Genomic DNA, 27,814 nt, shown 5'->3' on the forward strand with positions numbered 1-27,814 from the left:
TGTGTCCCCTTCCTCAGCACACCCATCCCTACCCTAACCCCAAGACGTGACGATGCCACACGCACACGAGGCTGTGAGCTGCACACGGAACACAGGGGCTGCGCTCACGACGACATGAAAAAATATGCATTATATATAATACACCCGGGGCCCCTACAACCCAGCCACAGCCGGGTCCTGTAGGAAGGGCAGGGGCTGTAGGACCTCAGGCAAGGAGAGGAGGGAAGGGGGCCGGGAGGAGAAGCAGGGATCCCCAGAAGGAAATGGAGAGAGGCGGGCTCATAAGAGAAGCAGGGAAGGCCCGGCTGGGGGTCTGGTGGGGGCTCCGTGGACAGGAGAGTAGGCAAGGGCAGGGTACAGGGTTTCCTTCAGTCCCGCCTACAACCCATACAGCGCGTGGCCGGCATGGGGAGAGACAGACAGGGGTGAGCGAAGGGGCCGGCTGCCAGCCAAAGTCTCCCACCCCGGGGGAGGAGGAGCCCAGAGGCTTGGAGGTGGGTGGGCTGGGGGAGAGGGGGAGGGGGCGGGCTCCGTAGGGCCACGGGTTTCTGAGATTAAAGGATGACTCTTCCAAGAGCTGCTCCCTCTGGGTGTCTCTTCTCTCAGCATGTCCTCCTCTCTCTTTGCGGGGGTGTCTGTCTCACCAGGGCGGAATCCTCTCTCTGTCTGGGGGAGGGGTGGAGGCCTTAGTAGCGGTGAGGAGGGGTCTCGATGATGCGTCTCTCGTCGCTGCTGGGCGAGTCGGCTGCCTCGGAGTCGCTGCTGTCCTCGTCCTCCTGCTGGCTGCCCGCAGTGCCCGCCATGGAGGCCTGCCGGCTCTGGTAGGACTGGGGAAGGCAGGGAGAGGCGGAGCTCAGCGGGAGTCCGCATGCTGGGAGTGCGCCCCAGCTGCGCCCCGACTCTGCCGACACCCCCCTCCCCCCGCTCACCTCCATGGGGTTCACGATAATGGTGAGAGCTGAGTCATCCCAGAAGAGGTCGGGATCCTTGGGGTCACTGGAGGCCCCCGGGGGCCCGCCGGCCCCCGAGACGCGGCGGTGCAGCGAGTGGATGCGCACGAGGCCCAGGACGACCATGAGCACCAGGAAGCCCACGCACACCACGATGATGAGGGTCGCCGCGCTCGGGACCACTGCGGGGAGAGCCAGGCGCACCTGAGCCGACTCCACTCAGGGGGAGAGTCGGGGGCCTGGGCAGAGGGGGTCCCCGAGCAGAAGGCAGGGTCCGTGATGGCCCAGAAGAGGGGTCTGCCCTGCAGAAGCTGGAGGAAAAGTAGAGCTCCACCCGGGGAAGGGCAGAGACGGGAGGGACAGAGAGCCCGAGGGAGGGAGATCTGCAAAGGAGGCAAGGGCGACGGAGGAGAAGGGCTCCCAGCCCAACGCTGCCCTGAGCAGCCGTGTTCTCAGCGCACAGAGGGCAAGGCCTGGACCCTGCCGGGTCCTTCTGCCTGTGCCTTCCCCAGGGACCACGTAGTCCAGGAAGGAGGTGCCCAGAGCCCAGCGGGGAAAGGAGAGAGGCGGCCACACAGGCTTGACAGTGCAAGAGGAGAGAATGGTCTCCTGCATCGTAAGAGGAGGAGCAAGGTCCAAGTGTGGCCTGGCACCCAAGCTGGGGACAGGTCCAGGGGACAGAGAGCAGCCCCTTCACGCACCCACCTGGACAGAGCCTCCCATCTCCCTGTGGGCGCGAGCCTCCTGGACCCCTGAGGCCTCTGCTCCCCTCGGGGTACACCCACCTCCCCCTTGGCCCTGTCAAGCCTCTGGGCCCGCAGCCTCACTTGGAAGCCCGGGCTCAGGGGGGCGTGGACTCTGAAGGGCAGTGAGACCCAGAAGGGCGAGGGCACGTGGACCCTCACTCGGACCTTAGAGCTGATGGCAGTAAAGCAGACGTGCAGGCGCAGGTACGCGCCCGGGAAGAGCGTGTGGGCGCCCAGCTGGACCGGGCTCCCTGTGCCCCGCACCCACGCCGGGCCTCTGCCGGCCTGCACAACTGCCCACACCAGCCACCTGGAGACCTGCTCGCACGGCAGCATCGAAAGGACGTGCCTGAGGGTCTCCACCAAGGCACAGGAGAGCCACACGTGCAGGGCCACCCAGCTCCCCGCCAGCTGGGCAGACCAGGAGACCCCCTGCAGGAAGGTGTAAACGCCACAGACCTGGGCCCTGAGGGCCACAGAGCCAACAGCCGTGAGCACAGCCTTGCCACCTCCTGTACACACACACACACACGGCCGCCAGGGGCAGCTGGGCCACTGCACGGCACATGGGTGCGCACCCCTGCCTGCCGTGTGGGCACAGCAGCTCACTGACCACAGAGGCTGCATGAGGCCCACAGCCTCACGGGACCCTGGGCAGTCCCGTTACTGAGGGCATATTAATGCATGCGTCACACACACACACACACACACACACACACACACACACACGCACACGAATTTACCCACAGCCTCTGAGACTCACATGTTGAAAGACAGAGCAGAGCGCAGAGAAGCACACAGCACGGGAGCTCCCCACCCCTGTGGCACACCCATCCTCCGGCAGCACACACACGCTGCCACGCGCTCCAGAGCCAACCAGGTGCGGGAGCAGCCCCTGCCCGAGCAGCCATACTAGCCTCACACCTCCCTGAGGCCGCCCTGACGGCGCTCTGCCAGGCCGGTCCCCAGCCTGACCCGACCCATAGCCCTCCTGGGGCCAACGAGAGCTGACTCTGCTGAGCAGGCCAGGTGGGCTCCCGGGCACCGGTTCCGGGGAGAGACAGGCCTGGCTGGATGAGAATTTCTCAACTGTCTGGGGACGGGGGAGGAGACGGGGGAGGAGACGGGGGAGGCAGAGTTGCCCTTTCTGCTCCTCTGCAGGCAACAGCCCCTCCCGGGTCTCCGTGTCAGTGGGCAAGATCCGAGGGCAGTGACCCCCCCCCACAGCAGAATGCCCCTGTGGCTAAGCCCAGGCTCTAGAAGGAGTAGAAACCCCTCCCCAGAGTGGAGGCCATAGCAGGTGAACTTGCTCTAGGGGCACGATGACGACAAGCCAAAGCTTCTGTTTTGTGCCTTAATCAAATGCATTTGTTCCTCTGAGCCCCTGGCCTGGTGAAGGAAGTGACAAGTTGACTGCCAGGAATAAGAAAATGACCACAAGAAAGACAAAATGCAGACCCTCTATCTGCAGGCAGACAAGTATGGTTAATTAGTTTCTAATCAGCCAGGAGGCCAGGGAGATGGGAGAATCTTTAAATTAGCTACAGACAAAAATCAAGAGTTTAGGAAGTACCATCAACCTTTCTTTCTACATTAGACCCAAGCAGTTGATTCTGGCCTTGAATGGCCTCCAAGGACAACACGAAGGGGTGTTTTAGTTTTAGCCAGTGGCCCGTGTGAAACTCCTGGTTCCGTGTGATTGTGAGACAGGGTCGAAGCCCTGTCCACAGCCCCACGTGGAGCCCCCTTGCTGAAGAGCCTAGAGAGAAACGTCCGTCTGCTCTGGGTCCCCGGGCTTCTCCTGAAGCACTGGTTGGTCCCATCATAGGACTTTCCTAACTGCTCAGCTTTCCTTCTGCTTCAGCTACAAGGAAGCTCAGAGTCCAAATTCTGGCCATTCTAGCAACGTCGCAGCATCTCACGGCAGGTATTTTATGAACTGACTTATTCCTTGGCTTCATCGTCTTCTTTCCTCATTGTCCTTTCCTCCTCACTTCCAATTTCATTTTCTATTTGTATCCTATTGCACTGTAGGTCTTTCCGCAAAGTCTCAGATACATGTAGGTAACAAACCGGGAAATGGTTCCAAACTTGGCTGCACGTTGGAATCACCTGCGGATCTTTAAAAACCCCTGATACCAGGCTCCCGACCCCAGACCTTCTGATTGAACTGGTTGGGTATGGCCTAGGCACCAAGCGTTTTTACTGCTCCCCAGGCGATTGTGACGTGCATCAACGTTTGGGAAGACTGGATAAATGTTGTCTTCATCGCTCATCTTACCCTTGTCAGACAGCCTCATTCTCCCTAAACACAACTCCCCCATACCACCCAACCACCCTCAGTTCTCAAACTCTCGTTCTCCCTCACGTCCATCTACGCTTCTACCCTTCAAGGTCCAAGCTCAAGGTCTGAATGCACCACCGGACCTTCCCTGGCTGACTGTCCTGATTCACACTGATCTCTCTTTCCTCGTGCACTTAGGAGCTTCAGAGAAATGAAGCCCCTGTCTCGTTGGAGGGAATTCTATCTCTTACTCTTTTGCATGGTCAGAGTAATTTGAAATTGCAAAACCACAATCCTGTAACTCCACTCTTGGGGCTGGGAGGGAGGGGAAAGGGAGAGAACACCTTGAAGAGTCAGGAAGGGCACATAGAACAGGTTTGATGAAATGGATCTCCTGACAAGCTCAAGAGATGTCAGTCACCAAGGCCCTCAGGTGAACTATGAACTCTGTGTCCTACTCAGGCCAAAATCAGGGAAAAAGGCAAAAGCAGGCTGCCGCTCTCAGTTGGGATCTCAGAGCAAGCAGAGAAAACAAGGATGACAGTCTTACCAAGCCCAGCAGCAATGCCAACCTGGACGCACCTTGAGCCTAATCTGAGTGGCAGAACCCAGTATCCAACCCCGAAGAGGCTGAGTGGGATGATTCCCAAGGAAAGAACTGGAGGAAGAGTTAGGGAGTTATGGCCCCAAAAGTCTGTTTAACAAAAACAGGTTTTGTTCACTCACACATCTCTAAAGATTGTGTGAAGCTTCCTAGAACCTTTGCAACTTGGTTACGCCTTATACTCCCTCCTCACACCTACTTCCATCTGCTTTGCTGTAGGAATCACAGGAAGAACACTTAAAAAGGCGTCTGCAGTTGTTTTCAGAGAGAGCAAGGATGAAGGGAGCCAGTCCCAGGGAAAAGGAAACACAAGAGACAGTGCAGTGGTGGCCACTGCCCAAGGAGAGGAAAACAGACTGAATTCCAGGGGTACCAGGGAGCTAGCCTCGGTCAAAGACATACTGGGAAGCCCTAAGGAGCTCCCCCAAATTAGGTGCAACTATAAAGTAACGAGACTTTTTTTTTAAAGCATCAAACATAAATGGACAGGGTATAGAGGGTGATGGTTAAAGCATGGGCTCTGGAATCCTGCTGCCTGGATTCGAATCCTGGCTCCACCATGTTTTAGCTGTGTGACCTTGGATAAGGTACTTAACCTCTCTGGGCCTCCATTTCCTTGCCTTTAGAGGGGATAATTCTAGTACCTATTCCATCTGTTGTCTGTAATGATTCACTGGGTTAATAAGTGTAAAGTCCACAGGCAGGGTGCCTGGCACACCGATGTTTTCATTATTCTTACGATTACACGGCTGACGTGCGAGCTGTCCTTTCAGGGTAGGGTTCAGTGACCATGACCTTCCAAAAAAGCATTTTTGGAACTCTTTAGGGAATTGCCTTCAGAGCCTGCAAAACGCCTTTTGACTTTTTTAAAAAGTGACAAATCTCTGCCCTTTGAGAGTTGGTTTTATGTTTACAAACACAGAGTGCTATCCAGAGCCAACTCTGACAAAAGTGGATGCTGAAGTTGGGTAATACTGAACTGGGCCAAAAGCAAGGTGTGTCCCAAAAGGAACAAAAATAAATGCATCTCATAAATTGATTTTGAAAGCAATTCTAAAAAGGGATTCCAAAAATCACTTCCAGCAACATCAGAATCATTGCAGTTTTTAACAATGTGGGAGAAGACTCATTTTATAATATTAGGTTACAAAATAGTTTGATCCCAAGTTTGTTAAAAGAAAAAAAAAAAAAACAGGCACAGACAAAAGCTGGCACATAATAACACCATATTAACAATGGTCAACTGTGGTGGAATTATGGCTGACTTTTCTTCTTTATACTTATAGTTTCTAGTTTTTCTATAATTAAGTAACTCTTAAATTGTGAATTAAAAATTGCATCACTAGTAAACAATCATGGCCAGGGAACGAGATTGCTTTGAAGGGCAGCGCTCTAGCTGGATGTAATACTTGGCGTGTTTGCATATTTTGTTTTAGAAACAGTCTTACGACTTCATAGATAGCACATAATTACACATGCAATAGCACCAACTTTCTCCTTGAGGATAGGAACTGTATCTATCCTATAAATTTTGTATTCTTAATTGTATTGTGGACAGTGCTAGTACACAGTAGGTGCTTAATACATACTTGATAGCTTCACTGTTGAGGATCCCTAGGTCCAGGGCTAACTTGATATTGCTGGGGGAGGGCAGCAGGAACAACAAAGGCTAAACCCACACTGACCATGATCCCAGGCATGAGTGCCCCTGTGATGACCCAAGGCTCGTACTCTCCACTAGGCAAAGTGAATGATCTGGGGGATAAAGGGATTGGATCACAGCCGTCAACTAAGTCAAGTTCCACAGGGAACAGAATCCATGGCTCCGCCTCCTTCCTCCCCCCACCCCGCCCCCAAGGCCCAGTGGTGGAGGGAAGGATGCTCGTGCCCACCCACTCCCTCCACCCACCCACCCGGCTGGACCCACACAGCCTTACGTACTGGAGTTCCGGTGGGAGCTGGCCAGACTGTGTCCAGCCATCTCAGGCGGGGGCTGGTGACCTCGGTGCAGGAACTGCTGAGAGCTGAGCATGTGGCTGGGGTGAGTGACCCGGTTCACGCTGTGCAGGACGCTGACCTGGGGCGAGAGTGGGCTCAGTGGGCACGCTCGCTTCTCCCTGCCCCTCCTCCACCCCCCCCCGAGGTCCCAGCTCTTCCCCCCCTGCCCCCCAGCTTCCCGTTCTTCTCCACCCACCGCCGGGGCCAGGCGTCCCCTGGGCTGCAATTTCCATCCCCACGCACCAGCGGGTTCAGTCCACCCCACCCCGGCTCCTCGCCAGCGGGGTTGGCTGTGGAAGGAAGGGGACTCTGGGTACCTCCACGACGAATTCATTGCTGGAGTAACGCCCATTCATTTCTGAGCAGGAAAGCCGGAACTTCCTGGCATAGAGGGCAGCCCCGCGTCGCAGCCGGTAACGAGCCAGCCTCAGGATCTCTTCATACACAGTGATGCCCTCCACCCCTGGCGACCAGGAGGCAGCTCAGGGCAGGAGCCAGCGAAGAGGCCTGGAGTCTCTCTCCCAGACTCCCACCAGCTGCCACCCCTCAACAGGGGTGCGACCCGAGTTCTCCGATGGAGAGACGCTCCCCTGCGTCCCCACCAGCTCCGACTGACTGGGATAGAGTAAGCGAGGCTCCATTTCTGCCTCCGCCCTCCTCTGAGAGCTGGGAGGAGGGATGGAGAGAAGGAAATAGGAACACCCTGCAGGACAGAGGGAGGTGGCAGCAGGGGGAAACGGAGAGAGGATAACACAGAAGTTCTCAGTGAGGCTCTGGAAGGGAACGGAAACAGGAAGGAACTGACCGCCTCATCTTCTCCTATTCTCCCTGATGGAGGGTCCTTCAGAGAGGAGGCTTCCCCGGGAAGCTACCAAAAAATCATTACCACCAGACGTTAAGAGATGAGCACTTGACTTAAAGCTATGCTGTGTCCATGAGATTAGTGAGACGCAAGACAGAGAAGAGGGCGAGTACCAAATGGCTAGAGGATTAGAAAGCTACTCAGAGGACTTCCCTGGTGGCACAGTGGTTAAGAATCCACCTGCCAATGCAGGGGACACGGGTTCGAGCCCTGGTTCAGGAAGATCCCACATGCCGCGGAACTAAGCCTGTGCGCCACAACTACTGAGCCTGCGCTCTAGAGCCCGCGAGCCACAGCTACTGAGCCTGTGTGCCACAACTACCAAAGCCCGCGTGCCTAGAGCCCGTGCTCCACAACAAGAGAAGCCACCGCAATGAGAGTATTGCAGTGCCACCGCCTGCACACCGCAACGAAGAGTAGCCCCCCCTCACCACAACTAGAGAAAGCCCGCGCACAGCAACAACGAAGACCCAATGCAGCCAAAAGTAAATAAATAAATTTAAAAAAAAAAGAAAGCTACTCAGAGACTGAGCCAAAGAAGAGTGGAGACCAAAGTGGAGGTGAGCTGGGCTGGAGAGAGAAGCTGGGAAAGAACCACCAGGAGCCTAAACCCCAGCCACCACCTCTAGGGACAATCTGGAAGCCAGAGGACATTCCAGGCAGGGAAGGTGCAAGGGGGCACTTGGCCACACCCCTGAGCCTGGAAGGAGGACCCTCTGAGTTTCCCAGAGACTTGACCATGGGGAGGGGCTCACCCAAGGAAAGAGGACAGGTTCTCGGGCCCCACTGACCGGCAATGGTGAGGTAGGCAGACGTGTTGGTGAGCTCCAAGCCTCGCTGCTGCAAGGACGCCATGTCCAAGAGCAGGCTTTCCCGCTCGGGGTCCAGGTCATCCCCCACCAGAGAAATCTCACAGCCATCCAGGTTGTGCACGATCTCTTCCGACATGCGTGTGTCTGTCACTGGACAGGAGGCAGTCAGGATCTGGGTCAGAGCTGAAGGGCCCACCTCATGGCCATGCTTCCTCCCCTTCCGGGGTCATCCCCTGAGAGCTGCCAGCATCATCGTCAAAAACGTCACTACCCATCAACCTTCTGACACCCGGGGGTCTCCCGCTGGCTCTCGTTCCTAACGTCAGGGGTTCTAGAAAAGTGAATGAGGGATGACGTCGCTCTCACGTCCAGCCCCAGATTTTTTCCTTCACTCTGGTTCCAGACACGGACCCCTTCTCTGGACACTATCACTCCTTGAGGTCATCCTTACCTGTGCCCTGCCAACTCTCATCCTTTTTGGCCTCCACCTGGTGAGAAATGGAGCAAGTGATTTGAAGATCAGGGAACAAAGGGACACCCTCGGGTCCCTCGAAGTCCACAGCTGGGAGGGCAAAATGAGCAGTGCCACTCAGCAGGATCTGAGGGGCATCAGGCTGGAGCACCACCACGTAGCCCTCCACTTCGGGGATGGAGACACAGGATTCTTCGCTGAAGCATCTATATGAGAAGAGGGAGAGAGGCAGCCTGTGACCCCATCACCCCCTCCCTTATAATCTATATTCTGACCACCACTCTGGGCCTCCACCTCTACAGAGAGCACCCACGTCAGGGAGGGAAAGGGGAGGAAAGGGGGATAGTGTCTCTGCACGACCATCACCCCCATAGCAAAGCTGGAGGGGGAGATACCCTTTCCAGGGAGGATACCACTGCAGGGAGGGGTCAGGGGCAGAAGGTCAGGCAATCCTGACCTATGGGGATGATGACATCACCAATGCCCTACCCCAAGACCATGGAACATCTATCAAACAGTATTTTACAAACTGAACTTACAGAAATATATATACATACATAGTTCTTCACCCAAGATGTTAAAAAAAAAAAAAAAGTGTGTTCAGTACAATATCTGGTAGATACGTGTCAAAAAATATTCAACAACAAAAGTGGGGTGGGGGTGGGGAGCATATCAAAGGATGTCCTCAAAACTATAACTCAAAAAGATACATGTGGGCTTCCCTGGTGGCGCAGTGGTTGGGAGTCTGCCTGCTAATGCAGGGGACACGGGTTCGAGCCCTGGTCTGGGAAGATCCCACATGCCGCGGAGCGACTGGGCCCGTGAGCCACAACTACTGAGCCTGCGCGTCTGGAGCCTGTGCTCCGCAACAAGAGAGGCCGCGATAGTGAGAGGCCCGCGCACCACGATGAAGAGTGGCCCCCGCTCGCCGCAACTAGAGAAAGCCCTCGCACAGAAACAAAGACCCAACACAGCAATCAATCAATCAATCAATCAATAAATCTTTAAAAAAAAAAAAAAAAAAAGATACATGCATCCCTATGTTCATAGCAGCACTATTCACAATAGCCAAGACATGGAAACAACCTAACTGTCCATTGACAGATGAATGGATAAAGAAGATGTGGTACATATATACAATGGAATATTACTCAGCCATCAAAAAGAACGAAATAATGCCATTTGCAGCAACATGGATGCAACTAGAGATTATCCTACTAAGTGAAATAAATCAGAAAGAGAAAGACAAATACCATATGACATCACTTATATGTGGAATATAAAATACAACACGAACCTATCTATGAAACAGAAACAGAATCATGGACGTAGAGCACAGACTGGTGGTTGCCAAGGGGGAAGGGGTTGGGGGAGGGATGGAGTGGGAGGCTGGGTTAGCAGATGTAAGCTTTTATATATAGAATGGATAAACTACAGGTCCTACTGTATAGCACAGGGAACTATATTCAATGTCCTATGATAAATCATAATGGAAAAGAATATTTAAAAAGAACATATATATATGTATAACTGAATCATGCTGTACAGCAGAAATTACAACAGCACTGTAAACCAACTATACGTGAATTAAAAAAAAAAAAAGGATGTCCTCCTGCTTGGAGTGTCTTCAATTCATCCCCTCCAGTATCAGAGAAACACATTTCAGTAGGTGAGCTAATCTGACCATCTTGGACCTGCATCCACCATCCCATGAAGCCTCACTGATCCTGGTGCCAGACAAACCCTCCCTAGAGGACTGAGCCAGCCCAAACCAACAATAGCACGGCAGCTCGGGAACACGCTCCCAGGATTGCCTCCAACCAATCAATAATTCTCAGAGCACTTGCTGCTTTGTGAAGCATTTTGTCCACATTCTTTCATTTAACCTTCTTTGGCTGCTGTTGCAATAGGGATAAGAAACCAAAGCTCTCAAGTCAAGCATCTTGGTCACATAAGAAATATGTGTCCCAGGCCAGGCTTGAACCCATTCTTCTCATTCCAAGTCCACGATTCTTCCACTAAACCACAGCCACCATGTGGGTTTGCATTAGTCAAATTTATTTGTAAACAAGTGCCCCCTTGGAAGTCCCTGGTGGTCCAGTGGTTAGGACGTGGTGCTTTCACTGCCCTGGACCCAGGTTCAATCCCTGGTCAAGGAACTAAGATCCTGCAAGGTGCACAGCACGGCCAAAAAAAAAGGAAGTGCCCCTTGAACAAGCAGTCTTCACAGGGGAGGTGGTAATTCCAGAGCAGGGCCTGTGGTCCATACACCTGGGCTAACAGAAATGATTTTGTTGAGAGGACTATCACACGTATTACCGAGCAGGCCCAGCTTGACTACTGTAGCCAGAGGGAGAAGGTGTAACCTCAGCGGATACCATGAACGCAGAGCCCCTGAAGGTACCAAACCCACAGTTTGCTGAGCTCCTGTGCCATAAGGAGCAGGGCCTGAGACAGTCTGCACAGTCGTCCAGCGAGACCCGGATCAAAGCCTCTTGGAAAACAACCCCAGCTAACTCTGGAAGCACAGACTCCAACAGACACTCCCACTATGATGGGTGATCCAAAGGGGACCCAAAAGGTACTAGGGGGCTGGTCCAGACCCGAAGGACACTAATGAACTGGTCAAGACATTAGAATTGGCACGCAAACCTTAAAACAAGAGCCAACATGGTCACCATCACATGAATGGAACAAACACAAACCCACGAGAGTTCAGAGTGGGAGAGGTTGTTTCTGGCTAGGATGGGAGTGGGGCATTTGGCAAGGGAGGGTAGGAATAATGAAGAGAGGTAGCAAGTGAGCTAGCCTTTGGAGGAGGGCAGAAAGTTGACCCTAGAGCGGATGGTGAGGAACACACGAAGGGGAGTAGAGGAACATGAGGCAGGAAACACTGGGCCAGATGGTCATGGGCTTTGAGTGCAATTTTTGTGCAGTGGGCAGGAGGGAACCATGGATGTCTTCTTCAGCAGGGAAGTGTGAGGATGGACATTCTCATTTCAGATCACTAACCTAGCTTCTGGGTAGAAACCGAACTGAAGTTAGAATACTAGAGATAGTCCACTAGTTAGGAGGCTAGAGCAATAGGCCAGATGAGAGGTAATGAGAGCTGCTGGAGTCATAACAGCAGACATGGAAGAATAGGAGACAGATGCCAGACATGGGCGCAGAGCGGGATCTAGGTGACCTAGTAACCGATGGGGTGTGGAGGATAAAGACGGAGGAATCAAAGGCGATTCAGAAGCTGCAAGCCGGGGTAACTGCAAGGACAGAGACACCATTACAGAAGCAGAGAATTCAGGGGGAGGGGCTAGTTCAGGCATCGAAGTTCATTATTAAGCTTTAGCTCGTTTATCTGAGGTGCTGGCAGAACTTCTAGATAGAGGTTACAACAAGCAGGAAGAAATTCAAGAGCTAGGAAAAGAGAACAAAGCTAGAGAAAAAGATGTGGTAGCCAGATGCGCTTTCCAAGAATCCAAGTGATTTAAAAAAAAATTAAAAACTCAGGGGAAACCTACATTGACTGAATGGCTGCATAAATCTGGCTTTAAATGGACAGAGGTCCAAGCACTGAACACTGGAAGGTAGGGAAGCCACATGGACCAGGGCAAGGATATGCATCACAGGAAGGAAGGTGCTGCTGGGTATCTCTCCCTGTTCCACACACACACACACACACACACACACACACACACACACACCCCTCTATATTTTCTCCTTCAACCTCAAGGAAGTGTTAGGGTAGCAGTAACCACATGGTAGCCCTAAAATGGAGAAATGAGACTTCTCTCCTTAACCTCATAAAGGAAAAAGGCCCCTTCCCTCTACTGAAGGACCAAAGTCAGGTTCCCAGTCCTTGGATAAGCCTCTTCCCTGGGCAGGAAAGAGGTTGGAGGAATTCAGATAAGCCAGTCAACAAAGAGGGTGTCAACTCCCCGCTTGTGGGGTTGCCCCATGCAGAGCTCCACCCTAAGCCAGAAGACAGAGCCCTCCCTCTGACGTGGCTCCTGAGCCTACGAAGGGGATGAGGCCATTCCTTGGTCCCTGAGGGATGAAGCCCTTCATACCTTCGTAGCTGGGTGAGAGCCCTCTAACAGCTAGAGTTCTGATGAGAACACGGTGGGGCGCATCCTCAGCGCAGATCTGCACCCACGTGACCTCATCTGCCGTGGCCTTCAGCTCCCCGCCAGGACCACACCATGGACCAGCAGCCCAATTCCCCAAAGCCCTGCCCCTGCCTTCCGAAGCTCTGGGAGGCCTGACGATCATGCCCGGTCACCGTCCAGGGCTCAGAGCCCTCTCCTCTCCAAACCCACCCATGCCAGGATAGGGACAAGTCAGAGATGTTTCCCTTCAGATAGCTTTTGGAGAAACTGAGGCAGAGCAGGGGAGAAGGGAACACAGGAATCCTGACCCCTACATTATGTGATCCACCCACTAGATGGCAGTAGCTCCTAAAAACTGCCCCGTAAACATAATACGGGGTGAAAATGCCTTTGTATAACAATAGCCAGTGTTGGCAGAACAGGCATTTCACTGGGCATTTGATCTGGATTCTATCATTTACCCTCACAACATTTCCACGAGTTAGATTCTGTTGTTATCCCTGCTCTATGGCATTTTCTCAGTGCTAAAAAGCTAGTAAGGGGTTTCCCTGGTGGCGGAGTGGTTGAGAATCCGCCTGCCAATGCAGGGGACACCGGTTCGAGCCCTGGTCTGGGAAGATCCCACATGCCGCGGAACAACTAAGCCCGTGTGCCACAACTACTGAGCCTGTGCTCTAGAGCCCACGAGCTACAGCTACTGAGCCCGTGTGCCACAACTACTGAAGCCCGCACGCCTAGAGCCCGTGCTCCGCAACAAGAAAAGCTACTGCAATGAGAAGCCCGCGCACCGCAACGAAGAGTAGCCTCCGCTCGCCACAACTAGAGAAAGCCCACGCACAGCAACGAAGACCCAATGCAGCCAAAAATAAATAAATTAAATAAATAAATTTATTTTTAAAAAGCTAGTAAGTAAACGACTCTGTGTCCATAACTCTTATGCTTTCATGACCTCTCAATCAATGTGTATTTTTAAATACCTAATATACTTAAACCTTGAAGTAATGCACAATTTTTCATTGAAAGAATTCAGAATCCTTCACTTAGAACTCAAAAGTCAGCAAACTTTTTCTATGAAGGGCCAGACAGTAAATATTTTCGACTTTTTGTACCAGTCTCTGTCCCAACTACTCAGCCCTGCCATCACAGGGTGAAAGCAGCTCATTTCCATAAACAATATGCAAATGAGCAGCAGGCCAGATTTGATCCTGGGGCCATAGGCTGCCAATCACCAGACTTAGATCATCCTGTTTGATCTTGCAAGAGCTTGATGAATCAAGCAACTAGAGGTCTTTGCCCAAGGTCATCCAGAGAATTAGTACTGAGTCAGAATTAGTGTCAGGTCTCCTGGCTCCCAATCCAGTACCCACTTTACGTATCAGCACAGAGACACAGAGATTAAAACCCCCAAATCCTGGAGGTGTGCTTCAGTGGGAAGAGTCATGAACCCTTTATTGGAAAATCTGAGTCGGGTCCAGGCTCTTCTTCCAGCATTGCTGTGTCAATTGGGCAGGTCAGTTTTTCATCCCTAAAACGAGGGAGGTGCACCTAGCCGTTGGCGGTGCTTAAGGCCAAGGAGTTCTGACACTGGCTCTGTTCTGTGACTTGCCCGCCCACCCAACACTCACTTGACGGCAGTGGTGAGGCGCAGGGGCCTGACGCCGGGCGTGGCAAAGCGCAGAGTGTTCATGTAAGCCACATGCTGCAGGGCATGGTTGAAGGTCTCCACATCATCCCCCTCCAGGGTGAGCAGGGACTGCGAGGGGTTCACGTGGACCTGGGCCCCAGACACAGACAGGGCTGAGAGCACGACCAGAGGCGGGAGAGGAAGGGAGCAGAGGTGGGGGTGGGGAAGGGCAGGGTCAGGGGGCATGCCTGGAGGGAGGGGGCCAGAGGAAGGGGCGATACCTTCATGCCTTTGCCCAGGCTCTCGAAATCCCTATAGTCCAGCCCCTCCCGACATGCATAGAGGCACTCGATGACCTCACGGCTCTCCAGGCGACCTGAGCGCACGCTGAAACCGGCCAGGTAGCCGTGGAAGTAGTGGTGGATCGGCAAGGGGTCTCCTAGGGCAGGAACACAGGGGCGGACCAGAGGTGAGAGGAGGCGAGGGGGAGTACAGGGGGAGGCACAAGGAGAGGGGGCTGAGAGAAAGAGCAGCAGGCTGGAGAAAGAAGACGGGAAGGAGCCAGGTGGAAGCTAAAAGAAGAAAAGATTGATGAGCGGCAAGGGAGGCTAAGGGAAGATGGGACAAGGCAGAGCGAGAAGACAGAATAAAACCGGGGGTGGGCGGAGACGGAGGGCGAAAAATAGAAGCCACAGAAATGAGAAAAGCTCCCGGCAGAGGCAAAAAGAGAAGGAAAGCAGGACCAAAGGGAGGAAAGAGGAGACTCAAGGCAGAAAACGAGGAGAGTGCGCGAGGGGGTCTTCACGGTGCATGCGGGCAGCACCGGGAAGGAGGCGCGTGAGCTTCAGGGATGCCCAGCTCTCCCGGCCGCGTGGCTGCCTCCTGCCCCCTGCGCTCTGCGCTCTGCCACGCGGAAAGCCAGCACGAGGACCCTCGACTTCACTCCTTGGGCAGGAAAGGACACCGGCGCCCAGCCCGGCTCCATCTGGCCGCCCTCTCCCGGGCGAGCCCGCCTGGCTGCGGTGCTCGGAGGCTCTGCCCCCTGGTGGTGGGCGAGGCGGTGAACGGTGAGGCCGGGTAGGACCGCGCCGACGCGGGAGCCGGAGCCCTAAGCTGAGATGCTAGCTCTCCGGCCTCCAGATCTCACACGCAAGTACCTGCTGTGGCGTCTGTACTGTTGTCGCCTCCCTTTTCCTTCTCTTTGTTCTTCTCCTCTGGGGGAGAAAAAGTGCCAGTGAGCTCAGGGATGTGCGGCCAGACTGACAGAGAGGACGGGGAGGTCTTCCAGGCATTGCCCCTGCCCGTGTAGGACTTGAACCTCTCTGCTGAATCCCAGCCCTTCTTTTGTCATGTCTGAGATTATCTCAGGCCTCTGTTATAGACAAACTCCAAATATGCTGCTGAGGAAACACAAGGGCTCTGGTACAACACACACACACACACACACATACATAGATACACTATACACACAAACCACATACACCACATACATACACACACCACATATGCAAATACACCACACACACACAAACACACCACACACACACACACACACACACACACACACCCTCCCAGAAGGAAAAGATGAAAGAAACAGCTTAAAAGCTAGAAGGTTGCTGACCCTCTGTAGGGTTACCGTCCTCCAGCAGGGGAACGGGCTGTGGAATCATCATCACTGGGATGGAACAAAGTGGGAAGTGACTGAAGTTACAGAGAGAAAGATGCTGGTGGTGCCTGAGCAGGAAATTCCCCCGAGTCAGAGGTGATGACCAGTCCAACAGGAAGGAGACCTGAGGGGCTGTGGTCTCCTCCCCAAGAGATCTTTCCCAGCCTCCCTGCCCAACTGCAGGGCTATGAGCTCACGAGGTCAGGCTGCCCTTGCTCCTCCATCAGCCACGGGAGGCCCCAACCATCAGCGCCTCCGTGGAGAAGCTCAGCGGGCCTTACCAGTCCAGCAGGCCCCAATCATGAGCGCAGGCTCCCTTCGGGGCGGGTGGATGAGACCATTGTCGTGGATGAGGGCAGGGTCGAAAGAGATGCCATCGGCATAGAGTGTGACCGTGGGGAACTCGAGGTTCAAAGCATAGTGGTGCCACTCATCGTCGCAGACCTGGGGGGTGGGGAAGGGCAGGAACCTGTCAGTCACATCATCCCCAGGGAACGAACGCAAGGCACTGCCCCACCTCCTGGAAGGCAGGGGACAGTCCCTCATAGACCCTGTCCTATCCACAGGTCCTACTAGTGAATTGCTGCCCACCCAGCTCAAGGAATAATATCCTTGCCCAGAATCTATCAGGCTCCAACCTCGTACCTAAAATTCCACTCTGCAGGTAAACCTATAAAAGCATCAACATTCCTAAGAGGAGTACGACACGGTCCGTCAGCAGGTGCTGTCCATCCCGAGTCCAAACAGAACCAAAAGCTGTGGGTTTCTGTGCCGTTTTCTCCATCTCCGTTGCCACCCAATCATTCAAGTCCCCAGTCTCTCCCTGTTGCAACAGTCTCGTCTGAGCACTTACACTCTTCGGTGTCTCCGATACCTTCCTCCCATAGTTGCCAAAGGGATCTCCTTTTTTTTTTTTTTAATCTTTAAATCTCTACTGAATTTAATGTTGTCAAACTTAGTATTCATTAACAACTCATTACATTTGAAAAGATTGGATTCTCCTCACTTCACAAATGTTCCCAAATATAAATGACAATTGTTGAAAAATCATAGCTAATTGCAAATTAAATAAATTACTTGTAAACAAATCTTTTCTGAAGCAAAATTAGAAAAATCCTTCCTATTTTTGCAACAAAAAAAAAATATTTTTTTTTGGCTGCGTTGAGTCTTTGTTGCTGCGTGCGGGCTTTCTCTAGTTGTGGCGAGCGGGGGCTACTCTTCGTTGCAGTGCGCGGACTTATTGCGGTGGCTTCTCTTGTTGCGGAGCACCGGCTCTAGGTGCGTGGGCTTCAATAGTTGCAGCTCGCGGACTCAGTAGGTGTGGCTCGCAGGCTCTAGAGCACAGGCTCTAGAGCACAGGCTCAGTAGTTGTGGCACACAGGCTTAATTGCTCTGCGGCATGTGGGATCTTCCCGGACCAGGGATCGAACCCATGTCCCCTGCATTGGCAGGCAGATTCTTAACCACCATGCCACCAGGGAAGTCCCAAAAATTTTTAGTTAATTTGAGAAATACATCCCAAATTTGGTGGAGCAGCACCTTCAAAATTTAAGATTTTTTTTTTAATTGGAGTGTAGTTGATTTACAATGTTGTGTTAGTTTCAGGTGTACAGCAAAGTGAATCAGTTATACATATACATATACAAAGGGATCTTCTTACAATGTAAATCTGATCAGGTCACGTCCCTGCTGTAAACCCTTCAAAAGACTTCTCATAGGACAAAATCCAAATGACCCCAACCAACAAAGTCCACCATACACCTGATCACTATCCAGCTCTCCAACCTCAAACCCAGTCTCTGCCCTCGTCCACTGTGCTCTAACTCCCTGGTCCTCTCTCCATGCTTGCAACATGCTGATTCCTTTCCTGCCTCAGGGCCTTTGCATCTGCTCTTCCCTCTGCCTGGAACTCTCTCTCCTCACAGCTCTGTCTCATCCTTCAGGATGAGCTTACATTTCACTTCCATCAGGCCTTCCCTGAACATCCAATCTAAAGTGAGTTCCCTTCTCCTTGCCTCCTATTCTCTACCTCAGTCCCTTGCTTCTTCTTTCACAGCATTTATCACAATTTATCATGTGTATATGTCTGCTTACTTTTTAAAAATCTATCTCCCCAACTAAAATGTAAGCTCCATGAAGGCAGAGATTTTGTTCCATCTTAGACCCCATTGTATCCCCAGAACCTAGCAGAATGGCAGGGAATTGGTATTTACTAGATCTTTGTTGAATAAATAAGGGTAAATTAAAGAAAAATAGAAAGAGGAATGTTACCAGTATTAGCAACATGGGGGAAAGATCCAGAAGAAGCAAATGGCAGAATATCTCTTTAAAAGAGTGCCACGACAGAACAGGAATACAGATGCAGCCATAGAGAAGAGACTTGAGGACACGGGGAGGGAGAAGGGTAAGCTGGGACAAAGTGAGAGAGTGGCATGGACATATATACACTACCAGATGTAAAATAGACAGCTAGTGGGAAGCAGTCACATAGCACAGGGAGATCAGCTCGGTGCTCTGTGACCACCTAGAGGGGTGGGATAGGGAGGGTGGGAGGGAGACGTAGGAGGGAGGAGATATGGGGATATATGTATACATATAGCTGGTTCACTTTGTTATACAGCAGCAACTAACACACCATTGTAAAGCAATTATACTCCAATAAAGATGTTTAAAAAGATAAAAAAATAAATTAAAAAATAAAAAAAGAGTGCCACAAAAAGCAGAAGCTTTTGTAGACAGCCCTCAATTATCCAGTTTGTGGGCTTTCGTTCCCCTTTCTCTCTCTTCCATTTCCTGCCTTTTTTCAGCCACTTGCTTACTCAGCCACTCCACCGGGGCTTACGAGAAAAACAGAAGGAGATGGAAACACAATTCATCCCCACGGTCCTTGTGGTCAGCTTGGAGAATGAATAAAGAAGAGGCTGCAACTGTTGGCTCAAGAGATTTTTCTTTTCTTTTTTTTTCTTTTTTGCCCATTTTTATTTATCCCTCATAACCATGAAAATAGTGAGAATTTATAAACATATATATGTGTGTATATATATATATATGTGCATGGATATATAAATATACAAACACACACACACATATATATACTGCTTTTTAGTCTATAAAGGTCTATTACATCATTTAATCCTACAACAACCCTGGGATATAGAATTCTTATTATCCTCAACTCATAGGTAAAAAAAAACTGAGTTGTAAACATATTTACCAAGATTTCATGGCTAGGAAGTTCCCCTAGCGGGACTCAAACCTAATCTATGTACCTCAGATTACTTATTTCCTCAATTACAACATGCTGACTGCTTGAGAGTCAGGATCTGCACTGGTAAGATTCTAGGTAAGAAACAGATGAAAGAAAACAAGAGGGGAAAGATGGTTGGTCGGGTTTGGTGTTCGTAGTAATTTGTTCCCTACTTCCTTTAAATCCAGGAGTGCTTTCTGCAAGAGACAAGGCTTGGAAAAAAGAGAACAAGAGAACGGAGCCAGGGTGGGGGGCAGGGGGGTGTAAAAATAGTCAGGAACTGAAAGTGGAGATTGAAAGAAGGGACACAGGGCAACCCAGAAAATGCACACCCCTGCCCTAGGACCTCCTCCTCTGAAAGCAAGTTACATCCACCCAGTTTTCCCAGGAGCCTGGCTCCGGCCTCACCTGCTCCAGCTTCCAGAGGAACTTGACTGGCCGGGCACTCTCCAGCAGAGGCCAGTAGAGGAAGGCAATTCTGCAGCCATGGACGGTCAGCGAGTAGTGAGAGAAGCCGTCCTCTGAGGGCAGAGGATGGGGACAGAGGTCAAACACAAAGCGTGGGCAAGAACAGCTTCAAAGCACCAGGAGGGAGGGGATGCCTGATTCTCTTCATCCCTTCAGGTTCTCTCTCTCTCTCTCAGGTTCTCTCTCTCTCTCTCTCTCTGTCTCTCTGTCTCTCTCTCTCTCTCTCTCTCACACACACACACACACACACACACACACACACAGAGTCCAGCGTCGGGCTTCTCTTGGTCACTCTGACTGGCTGAGGGGGGACACTGGCCAGCCTGCCCCCACCCAGATCTTTACCGGTCCTTTGGTTAATACAAACTTCATGGGCAACACTCCTTTTCAGGTCAAGAGAGATGAGCTCCGAGAAGAGGCAGAAATGAAAGAGCAGGTCAAGGCTGAGCCCCCCAAGAGGGCTGTGCTACTGCCATAGAGGGAAGAGGGGTCCTGGGGGCTGGAGCCCACTAGCCCTTAAAGGAGGAGGATGGGGTGGTGGAAGAGGAAGAATGGGGCACAGCATTACTCAGGCTCTTCTACGGCAATGGGGGGCTTTAAGGGGAGCAGGTTTGGGGGGCAGTCTACTACACGGTGGATGCAGGGTGATCAGGCAGCTGCAAATGAGAAGGGCGGTGGGCGGTTCCATCACTCTGAGAGCAGTAGGGTCTCAGCTTGTCATGTTGGGAGTAAATCACAGCAATACGAAACCTAGCACTGCTATCTTACAGATGAAGAGAGAGGAGTGACACGTCCACAGTCACAGGCTGGACAGCGACAGAGGCAGGACAAGAAGCCAGTCTCTCCACACTCAGACGGGTGCCCTAAGGAAGGCTCACCATTTGGGACAGTGTTACACACGATGGTTTCCTCTTCCTTCTTGCCCTTGTTGGGAGTTACACCGTGCTTCATCCAGAAGGACAGGGTAAAATGGTCACTGAGGCTGTCCTGGGGCCCGGAGCCCAGCCCAGCAGTGCCACCCAGTGGCACCTGCACAGCTTGGGTGCCGTTGAACCAGTAGATAAGGCTGCTGTCCTGGCTGTAGTGCACCGAGAGGCCCGCCGTCCAGTTGGCATTGGGGCCGGGCATGGGCAGCAGATCCACCTCCCCAGGGGCCGCGCCTGCCGGAGCCCCAGAAGGCACAGGTGTCAGAGCGGAGAGGCAGCAGATGGGGAACAGGATGCAGGCAGGGAGAGAGGGACAAGAAAAGATTTCCTACAGCTACTTTCACCGCCTCTTCTGGCCTTTCAGAGACGAGAAAGGAATGGCTAGGAATAGCTCTCCAGTGACCTCAACTCCAACTCTTCATCTCTCCCTGCCATTGTCCCATAATGTATCTGGTGCCTTTCTTGGGCCACAATCATGCATCTTTGCCAACCACATATTTATGTGCTCTTTGGACCACAAGAGATAACCACATGCCGGCGGATATATACATCTATGGATGGGCAAAGGAAGATGTAAGACAGATTCATTATTTCTGTTTTTGGCCATAACACGCGGCTTGCAGGATCTTAGCTCCCCGATCAGGGGTTGAACCTGCTCCCTCTGCAATGCGAGCGCAGAGTCCTAACCACTGGACCGCCAGGGAATTCCCAAGACAGATTATTAAGACAGAGGCAGAGGAGGCTCAGGCAGAGGCTGGGGGTAGGGGGCACAGAGGACAGGCCCGGGGAGCCAAGGGGGGCACACCCACCACAGAGTTTCCGCAGTGCCCGCTCTGAGTAGTTGTCACGGTCACAGCCCTTGGCCACATGGTTGGTCTGCAGCTCTATGGTGGCCTGAATGTTCCAGAGAGGTTCATCGCAGGTCTCCAGGCGGATACCAGGGAACAAAGCCAAGCTCCCAGCGCCTGGTGCATATTCAATCCTTTTGTTCCAGCCTGCAGGGGTGAGAGGGAGCTGGCAGTGGACAGGGAGATGGGTAAGGCAGCCCCTCCTATCCATTCTGCTCTGGCCACATCCACGGACAGTCTCAAGCTCCTACGAAAATAGCCAGCCAGGGTAGGCAGCTACAAGCCTGCCCCAAATATCCCTCCCCTGACTCCTAGCCTAACCCCTGTGGTTGTCAGAAGGGATGAAAAGGGAGACCAAAGTGAAAGATGGGTTACAAGACAGGTCCCAGAGTGGAGCTCCTCACCTTGCCAGCTGGGTTTACAGGTGGGCTTCACCTGGATCTCCACCTCAGCGTCATCCACCGCCCGCTTCTTCCCACAGTCATAAGCCGTCACCGTAAACTTGTAGAGCTTCTCGCCACTGTACTGCAGCTTCTCCGTGTTCTCAATGTTCCCTGGGGTGGGGGTTGGGGATGGAGAGGGTCAGGAGCACTAGAGAAAGTCTGGGGAGGCCAGGGAGGACTTGTGAGCTAACAGGGCAGCAGGTGAATTAGACAGCGGGAAGCTGGGAGGAAGGAATCTAGGGAAGGAGGCTCCACATCTGGGAAGGAGGGTGAGGAATGAGGATGTGAGGGGCAGAAGTGGAGGGCACAGCCCCGAGATGTCCTGAGGGACGCGGGCGCCCAGGGCTGAGCAGCTGGGGTGGCAGGGGCTCACCGTCGTTGTCGATGAGGAAGGGGGTGTTGGGCGTGAGGATCTCGTAGTAGCAGATCTGGCTGTATTGGGGGGAGCAGTCGCCATCGATGGCCTCCACCCGCAGGATGCGGTCATACAGCTTCCCCTCGGTCACGGCCGCGCGGTACAGCCGCTCCACAAACACTGGGGCAAACTCATTCACGTCATTGACCCGCACGTGCACGGTGGCCCTGCAGGTGCCAGAGCGGGAGGAGGACGAGGAAGAGTCAGCCACCAGTAGGAGTCCAGACAGGGAAGCAGAGCAGGCAGGACCAGCAGGTCCTGGAGCCTGGGGCAGTGGGCACGCTTATCCCCCCAACCAGGGCACCAGGCACAGCCAGGGACAGGAAGCACCGGGGAAAGGGTGACTGATGTGCTGGGTGAGGAACGACCCCAGGGGATACCAGCGGCCGATTTTGATGACTTCTGTACAGAATGCTATAGGTTGGGGACAGCCACGTGAGACAGAGGATTCTGTGTCCAGCAGGTTGTTCCTTCCTGAGAGTCAAATACAATGGGATAATCAAGGAAGATGCAGGGACTTCCTTGGTGGTGCAGTGGTTAAGAATCCGCCCGCCAATGCAGGGGACACGGGTTCAAGCCCTGGTCCAGGAAGATCCCACATGCCACGGAGCAACTAAGCCCATGTGCCACAACTACTGAGCCTGCGCTCTAGAGCCCGTGGGCCACAACTACTGAAGCCCACGTGCCTAGGCCCCATGTTCCGCAACAAGAGAAGCCACCGCGATGAGAAGCCATCGCACCACAACGAAGAGTAGACCACGCTCGCTGCAATTAGAGAAAGCCTGCAAGCAGCAACGAAGACCCAACGCAGCCAAAAATAAAAAAAATAATAAATAAACCTTCTTAAAGAAAAAAAGGAAGATGCAGAATAAAAACCAAATTAAAAGCAACCATATTCAGGGAAGTGGCATTTGTACCAGAGTCACAAGTCATCTGACGTGTGCAGTGAGCAAGCCAGCCGTGCCCCCTCCCCCGCCCAGGCCCCCGCGGGGCAAGCAGAGGTTGGGGAGGGGGCTAAGCCCTTCATGCTGAGCCCTGCCCCCAGCCCAGATCCTGACACCCAGGGCCCAGAGTCAAGGGTCCTGTCTCCAAATGGGAACTGAGTCATCACAAGGAGTGATTTATCTCTAGTGCCTCGTAGTGGCCCAGGAGTCCTGACTGCCCATCTTCCTCCCATTCTCAAAGGAGAAGTGAGCTGGGAACAGATGTCGGAGCCCTGAGCCCCAGCCTTCTTCCTGCCGTAGCCATCTCCTGCCCACCCTCACCCACTGCTGTGCGTGTGCATGTTGTGTGTGTGTGTGAGTGTGGCACACACTGCAGACGGCTGGACAGTCGGAAGGAATCTGGGCGTGTGCTGAATGTACCGTCCTCTTCCTCGTTCTCTCAGCATCCTGACTCCGTGTATTGACCCCTTTCAGTGTCAGGCACTGCAGTGCCTGCTTTTTATACAAACCATCTCCTTTCATCTTCACAGTAACCTGAAGAAGTAGGCATAATCATCACCCCATTTTACAGACAAGGAAAAGCAAATCCAGAAAGGCTAAGAAGTTGCCCAAGGTCATAAGAGGCAGAGCCAAGATTAGATCCCACCGAGTTCTACCACATGCTTCTGTCCCCTTGGCTGAAGGCTCCTGGAGGACAAGGCCCCGTCCCTAAACCCCAGGAACAGAGCAGGGAGGGGGTCGATAGTCAGTGACGGCGAGGACAGAGGATGGTGGGGGGCCTGGGAGGAGGGGGGGGCCTGCAGCAGAGGGCAGGGGCAGGAGCGTCCTCACTTGTGGGACTTCTTGGTGTTGGCCCCGTCGGGGCCCTCGCCGCAGTCGTAGGCCTGGATGGTGAAGGTGTGCTCCTTCTGGGCCTCGCAGTCTACGGGTTCCTTAGCCCGGATCAGCCCTTCTCCTGTCGCCTTGTCCAGGATCACGGCCTCAAAGGGCACCCCAGACCCATGGAGCCGGAAGCCACAGATCTCACCTGGCCGGGGGGGAGGGAAGGACGCAGCTCCCGCATCACCTCCAGGGTCTCCTTCTCGCACTCGCCAACCCCCCTCAGCCTCCCACTTCACCTCTCCCTCCAAACCCCCGTCCCTTCTCTTGCACATGGAAAAGCATTAATTATCAGACATTCGGCTCCAACCCCAGCTTCCCTGAGCGGCAACCTCTCAGAGCCCCCAGGTCTGAGATCTGGCAAAATCTGACTGCGTTGACCCCCACCTGCCCACGTCCTCCTCTCTGGCCCCCTTTATTTTACCACCGTTCTTCGCCGTGGCCCATTTCCTCCTGGAGTCTACTTCTTCCTCTTCCCCCACGTCCTCATTGCTCTCCCTCCCAGGACCTCCCCTCTCCTCCCTTGCCCCTGCCCTCCCGCCCACTTCTCTCTATCCCACCCGCCCTCCTCTGCCCCAACCCCACTGACCTGCATAGCGCAGGGGGGCATCCTTGTCCAAAGCAAAGAGTGGTGGGTTCAGCAGAACCGTGTTGTCATTCTCCATGACGATGCCCTGGTATTCCGCCTCGATCCACGGCTTGTGCTTGTTGGCTGCCCCCCCAGGGAGAGGAGAGGAAGCACCTGTGAGCCGGCCCTCCACCTCCAGACAACACACTCCAGCATCACCACCCTATCCAGCCCCTGCAGAAACACCTGCAGGAGAAAGGACTGAGGACAAGAAGTCATCCATGAAAGGAGGCAGAGGGTCTGCAGGAGGTCACGGGAGAGACAGTTTCCATGGCCACAGCCTGCCCTGGGGGGAGGCGGACTGCCATGTCCCCTGGGAAACCTGGTCAGAAGGTGGAGACTTTCTTTAGGGATTTCAAGAGCTACAGTGTGGACACTGGGCCTTCAGGGAGCAGTGGTGGGCCATCAGAAGGCCCTGGAAAAGGGAAGAGATAGATTAAGGGCAGAGTTGAGATTAGGAAAAGCAGACTAGAAGCTTCCTGAGATCCTGATTGTTTATCATCTCCACCACCACCACCCCATTTCAATCCTGATCCCTTCTTCTCCCGGCCAAGCCCCATCCTAAGGCCATTCTCCCAGAGGAGAGGGAAGAGGAGAAAAGAGAGAAGGGAAAATATATAGGACAGAGGGAGGAGGACAGAGAGGGGCAGGGATGGAGCAGAGGAATCAATGCCGAATGACTGGGCCCAGCAAAGCCGACATCCTCAGGGATTATCGAACTGGCCTAGAAACACGACAAATCCTCTCCTTGCTTCTCACCCTCACACCCAGAGAACACAGTCATAACCAACACAGTCCTACGTCCCCCAGAAGGCCACCAAACCCCACACTCCCTGAACCCCGCTCTTATACAGACTCATGGCTGAGTCCTAATTCTCGCCTACCCCACCCCTCTTCCCTTCAGCCACCAGCCAATCCACGATGGATGTGGGACTCACTCAGCCTCCAGATCTCCCCATCTGCTACCAGACTCAACTCAATCACGTCTCCTCCCCAGGACCAATCTCCCACCAGCCTGGTGAGGGGCTCCCTTCCCCTCACCAACGCCAACCTCCACTGCCTGCTCTATTGAATCCCATCAAGCCAACACCTAAGCTCCCAAAGCACATCCACGATGGCCCATCAGCGAGACCTGGGCAGAGGAAGACACATCATCAGAGGGAAACTGAGTCTCCAAAAGGAAATTCATCCCCAGTATGTCATGGTGAGCAAGAAATCCTGATTTACATTCTTTCTTCCAGTGACAACCCCCAAAGCCTTCTGGTATCTGAATGCCGGCCCCTTCCTCGCCGAGGACCCGCCATAACCCCCTTCTCTAGTGGCGGAGGAGAAAGCCTCAAGATGGTGCCCAAAAGGCAGCACGGGAAGTGGCAGGAGGCTCAGAGCCAGCTGAGGTCAGAGATTGAGCCGAGGATGGAGGGGCTGCGCACAGCTCACGCCCCACCCTGCCCTTCTGCTGCCTTCCTCTTGGCCCCCGACTCTCTCCTTGTGTCCATCTCCTCTCACTGACTCCTGGGCTCCCTGTCTCTTCCCTCCTGGACTCGCCCCCTCCCCCTCTCCTCACCTGTTCTTCCTGATTTCCCTTTCATTCCTCTCTCTCTTTTTTTTTTTTTTTTTGGCCTCCACCTTGACCCTGGTACACCCCCCTCTCAGCCCCTCCCACACCTCATCTCCCTTCTCCTTCTCCCTTCCCCTCTCACCACTCATTTAGCACTCCCACACCTCTGCCCTTCCCTGCCCATCTCCACCTACCTGAGCCCTCGGCCCCCACCCCCTCCCTCCCTCCTGGTCCCTCAGACGGCCTCACCCAGCTGAATTTATCTGCTGTCTGCAGAGAGGGCAGCTCTGGTAACCCTCAGCCCAGCTGTATGCAGACGGAAGGTTATGGATGCAGAGGAACACGCCAAAACATACGTGCTCCGAATTGCTGAGCTGCAGGGAACAGTTTCTCCCCAGGATGGGATGGAGAGGAACCAGATGGACGTGCCACACACCCTCAGCCCCGGTGGGAACGGAGACCCGCCCAGAGACGTGTATCGCCCCTCAGCCCCGGCGCACCCCGGTGGAAACGGAGACCCGCCCAGAGACGTGTATCGCCCCTCAGCCCCGGCACACCCCGGTGGAAACGGAGACCCGCCCAGAGATGTGTATCGCCCCTCAGGGGCAAGTCCTTCCGAGACCTGAGATAGCTCCAGGAGGGAGAGATTGGGGGAGGGGGAGAGAGAGACCCCAGGATGGGAATGGGGACCAAATGGGAGCAAGAGAAGCACATGGGTAGAGATGGACCAGAGAGGAGGATGTGGGAAGGGGGATGCGAGGGGGAAGAGAAGGGGGCAGGTCTGAGAAGACGGATGGGAAGGGGGATGGTCTGAAGAACCACCTGTCATGTGCCAGGGAGCCTTAAGGGCTCCTGCCCACCCCGACCCCCCCCCCGCCCTCCCTGAGACCCCTCCTTCAGTGCCCCCGCCCCCCGCCTCACTCACCTTTGTTGCAGGAGCTGGAGGGGAGCAGGGAGCCGAGCAAGAAGAGCAGGAGCAGGAGGGGCATGGTGTGGCGCGGGCAGGGCAGGGCCCCGATCGCTCTACCCGGGAGCCTCAAGTCCGCTTATTCCCCCTAGGGGGAGGGATGCAGGGGCTCTCCAAGGAGGGGAGGGAAGAGAGCAGGCAGCAGGGCAGAGACTGAAAGGAGCCTGCCGCCCACCCTAGTCCATAGAGCAGACCTGAGCAGCCCCCCAACCTGGGCGGCTGAGGTGGGGGACTGGCAGTGGCTTCTTCTCCTTCGCTCTGGAGCCCGGCGTCCTGGCTCTCTCTCTCATGCCCACCCCATCCCAGCTACTGCAGGATGACGTCAGCACGGCCAGGCGAGGATTGATGGGGCCGCTGGCCAATCGGG

The 27,814-nt window shown here is 53.8% G+C and overlaps 1 protein-coding gene across 1 annotated transcript; it reads right to left on the reverse strand.

The window, feature by feature from the left end:
* CLSTN3 (calsyntenin 3) lies at positions 1 to 27,727 on the reverse strand. The gene is made up of 18 exons (XM_061204220.1): positions 27,406 to 27,727; positions 24,884 to 25,006; positions 24,247 to 24,442; positions 22,430 to 22,638; positions 22,018 to 22,167; positions 21,575 to 21,760; positions 20,718 to 20,999; positions 19,780 to 19,892; positions 16,406 to 16,568; positions 15,616 to 15,672; positions 14,740 to 14,897; positions 14,460 to 14,608; positions 8,708 to 8,934; positions 8,236 to 8,406; positions 6,900 to 7,045; positions 6,526 to 6,661; positions 930 to 1,132; positions 1 to 827 (listed from the first exon to the last, which is right to left on the reverse strand). Exons 1-18 carry the CDS (start codon positions 27,467 to 27,469, stop codon positions 687 to 689), a joined length of 2,874 nt encoding a protein of 957 aa, XP_061060203.1. The 5' UTR covers positions 27,470 to 27,727; the 3' UTR covers positions 1 to 686.
* Positions 27,728 to 27,814: the final 87 nt, after the last annotated feature.

The sequence above is a fragment of the Eubalaena glacialis genome, chromosome 11, assembly GCF_028564815.1.
Source record: "Eubalaena glacialis isolate mEubGla1 chromosome 11, mEubGla1.1.hap2.+ XY, whole genome shotgun sequence".
NCBI lineage: Eukaryota > Metazoa > Chordata > Mammalia > Artiodactyla > Balaenidae > Eubalaena > Eubalaena glacialis.

What these genes read in the sequence shown, in the direction of transcription:
- CLSTN3 (XM_061204220.1), bottom strand. Translation starts at nt 27,469, where the DNA reads ATGCCCCTCCTGCTCCTGCTCTTCTTGCTCGGCTCCCTGCTCCCCTCC. An exon ending in CTTCCTCATCGACAACGACG is followed by an intron (nt 22,168 to 22,429) that starts GTGAGCCCCTGC and finishes CCCCCACCCCAG; the next exon opens with GGAACATTGAGAACACGGAG. An exon ending in GCCTGGGCAAAGGCATGAAG is followed by an intron (nt 14,609 to 14,739) that starts GTATCGCCCCTT and finishes TCTGGGGCCCAG; the next exon opens with GTCCACGTGAACCCCTCGCA.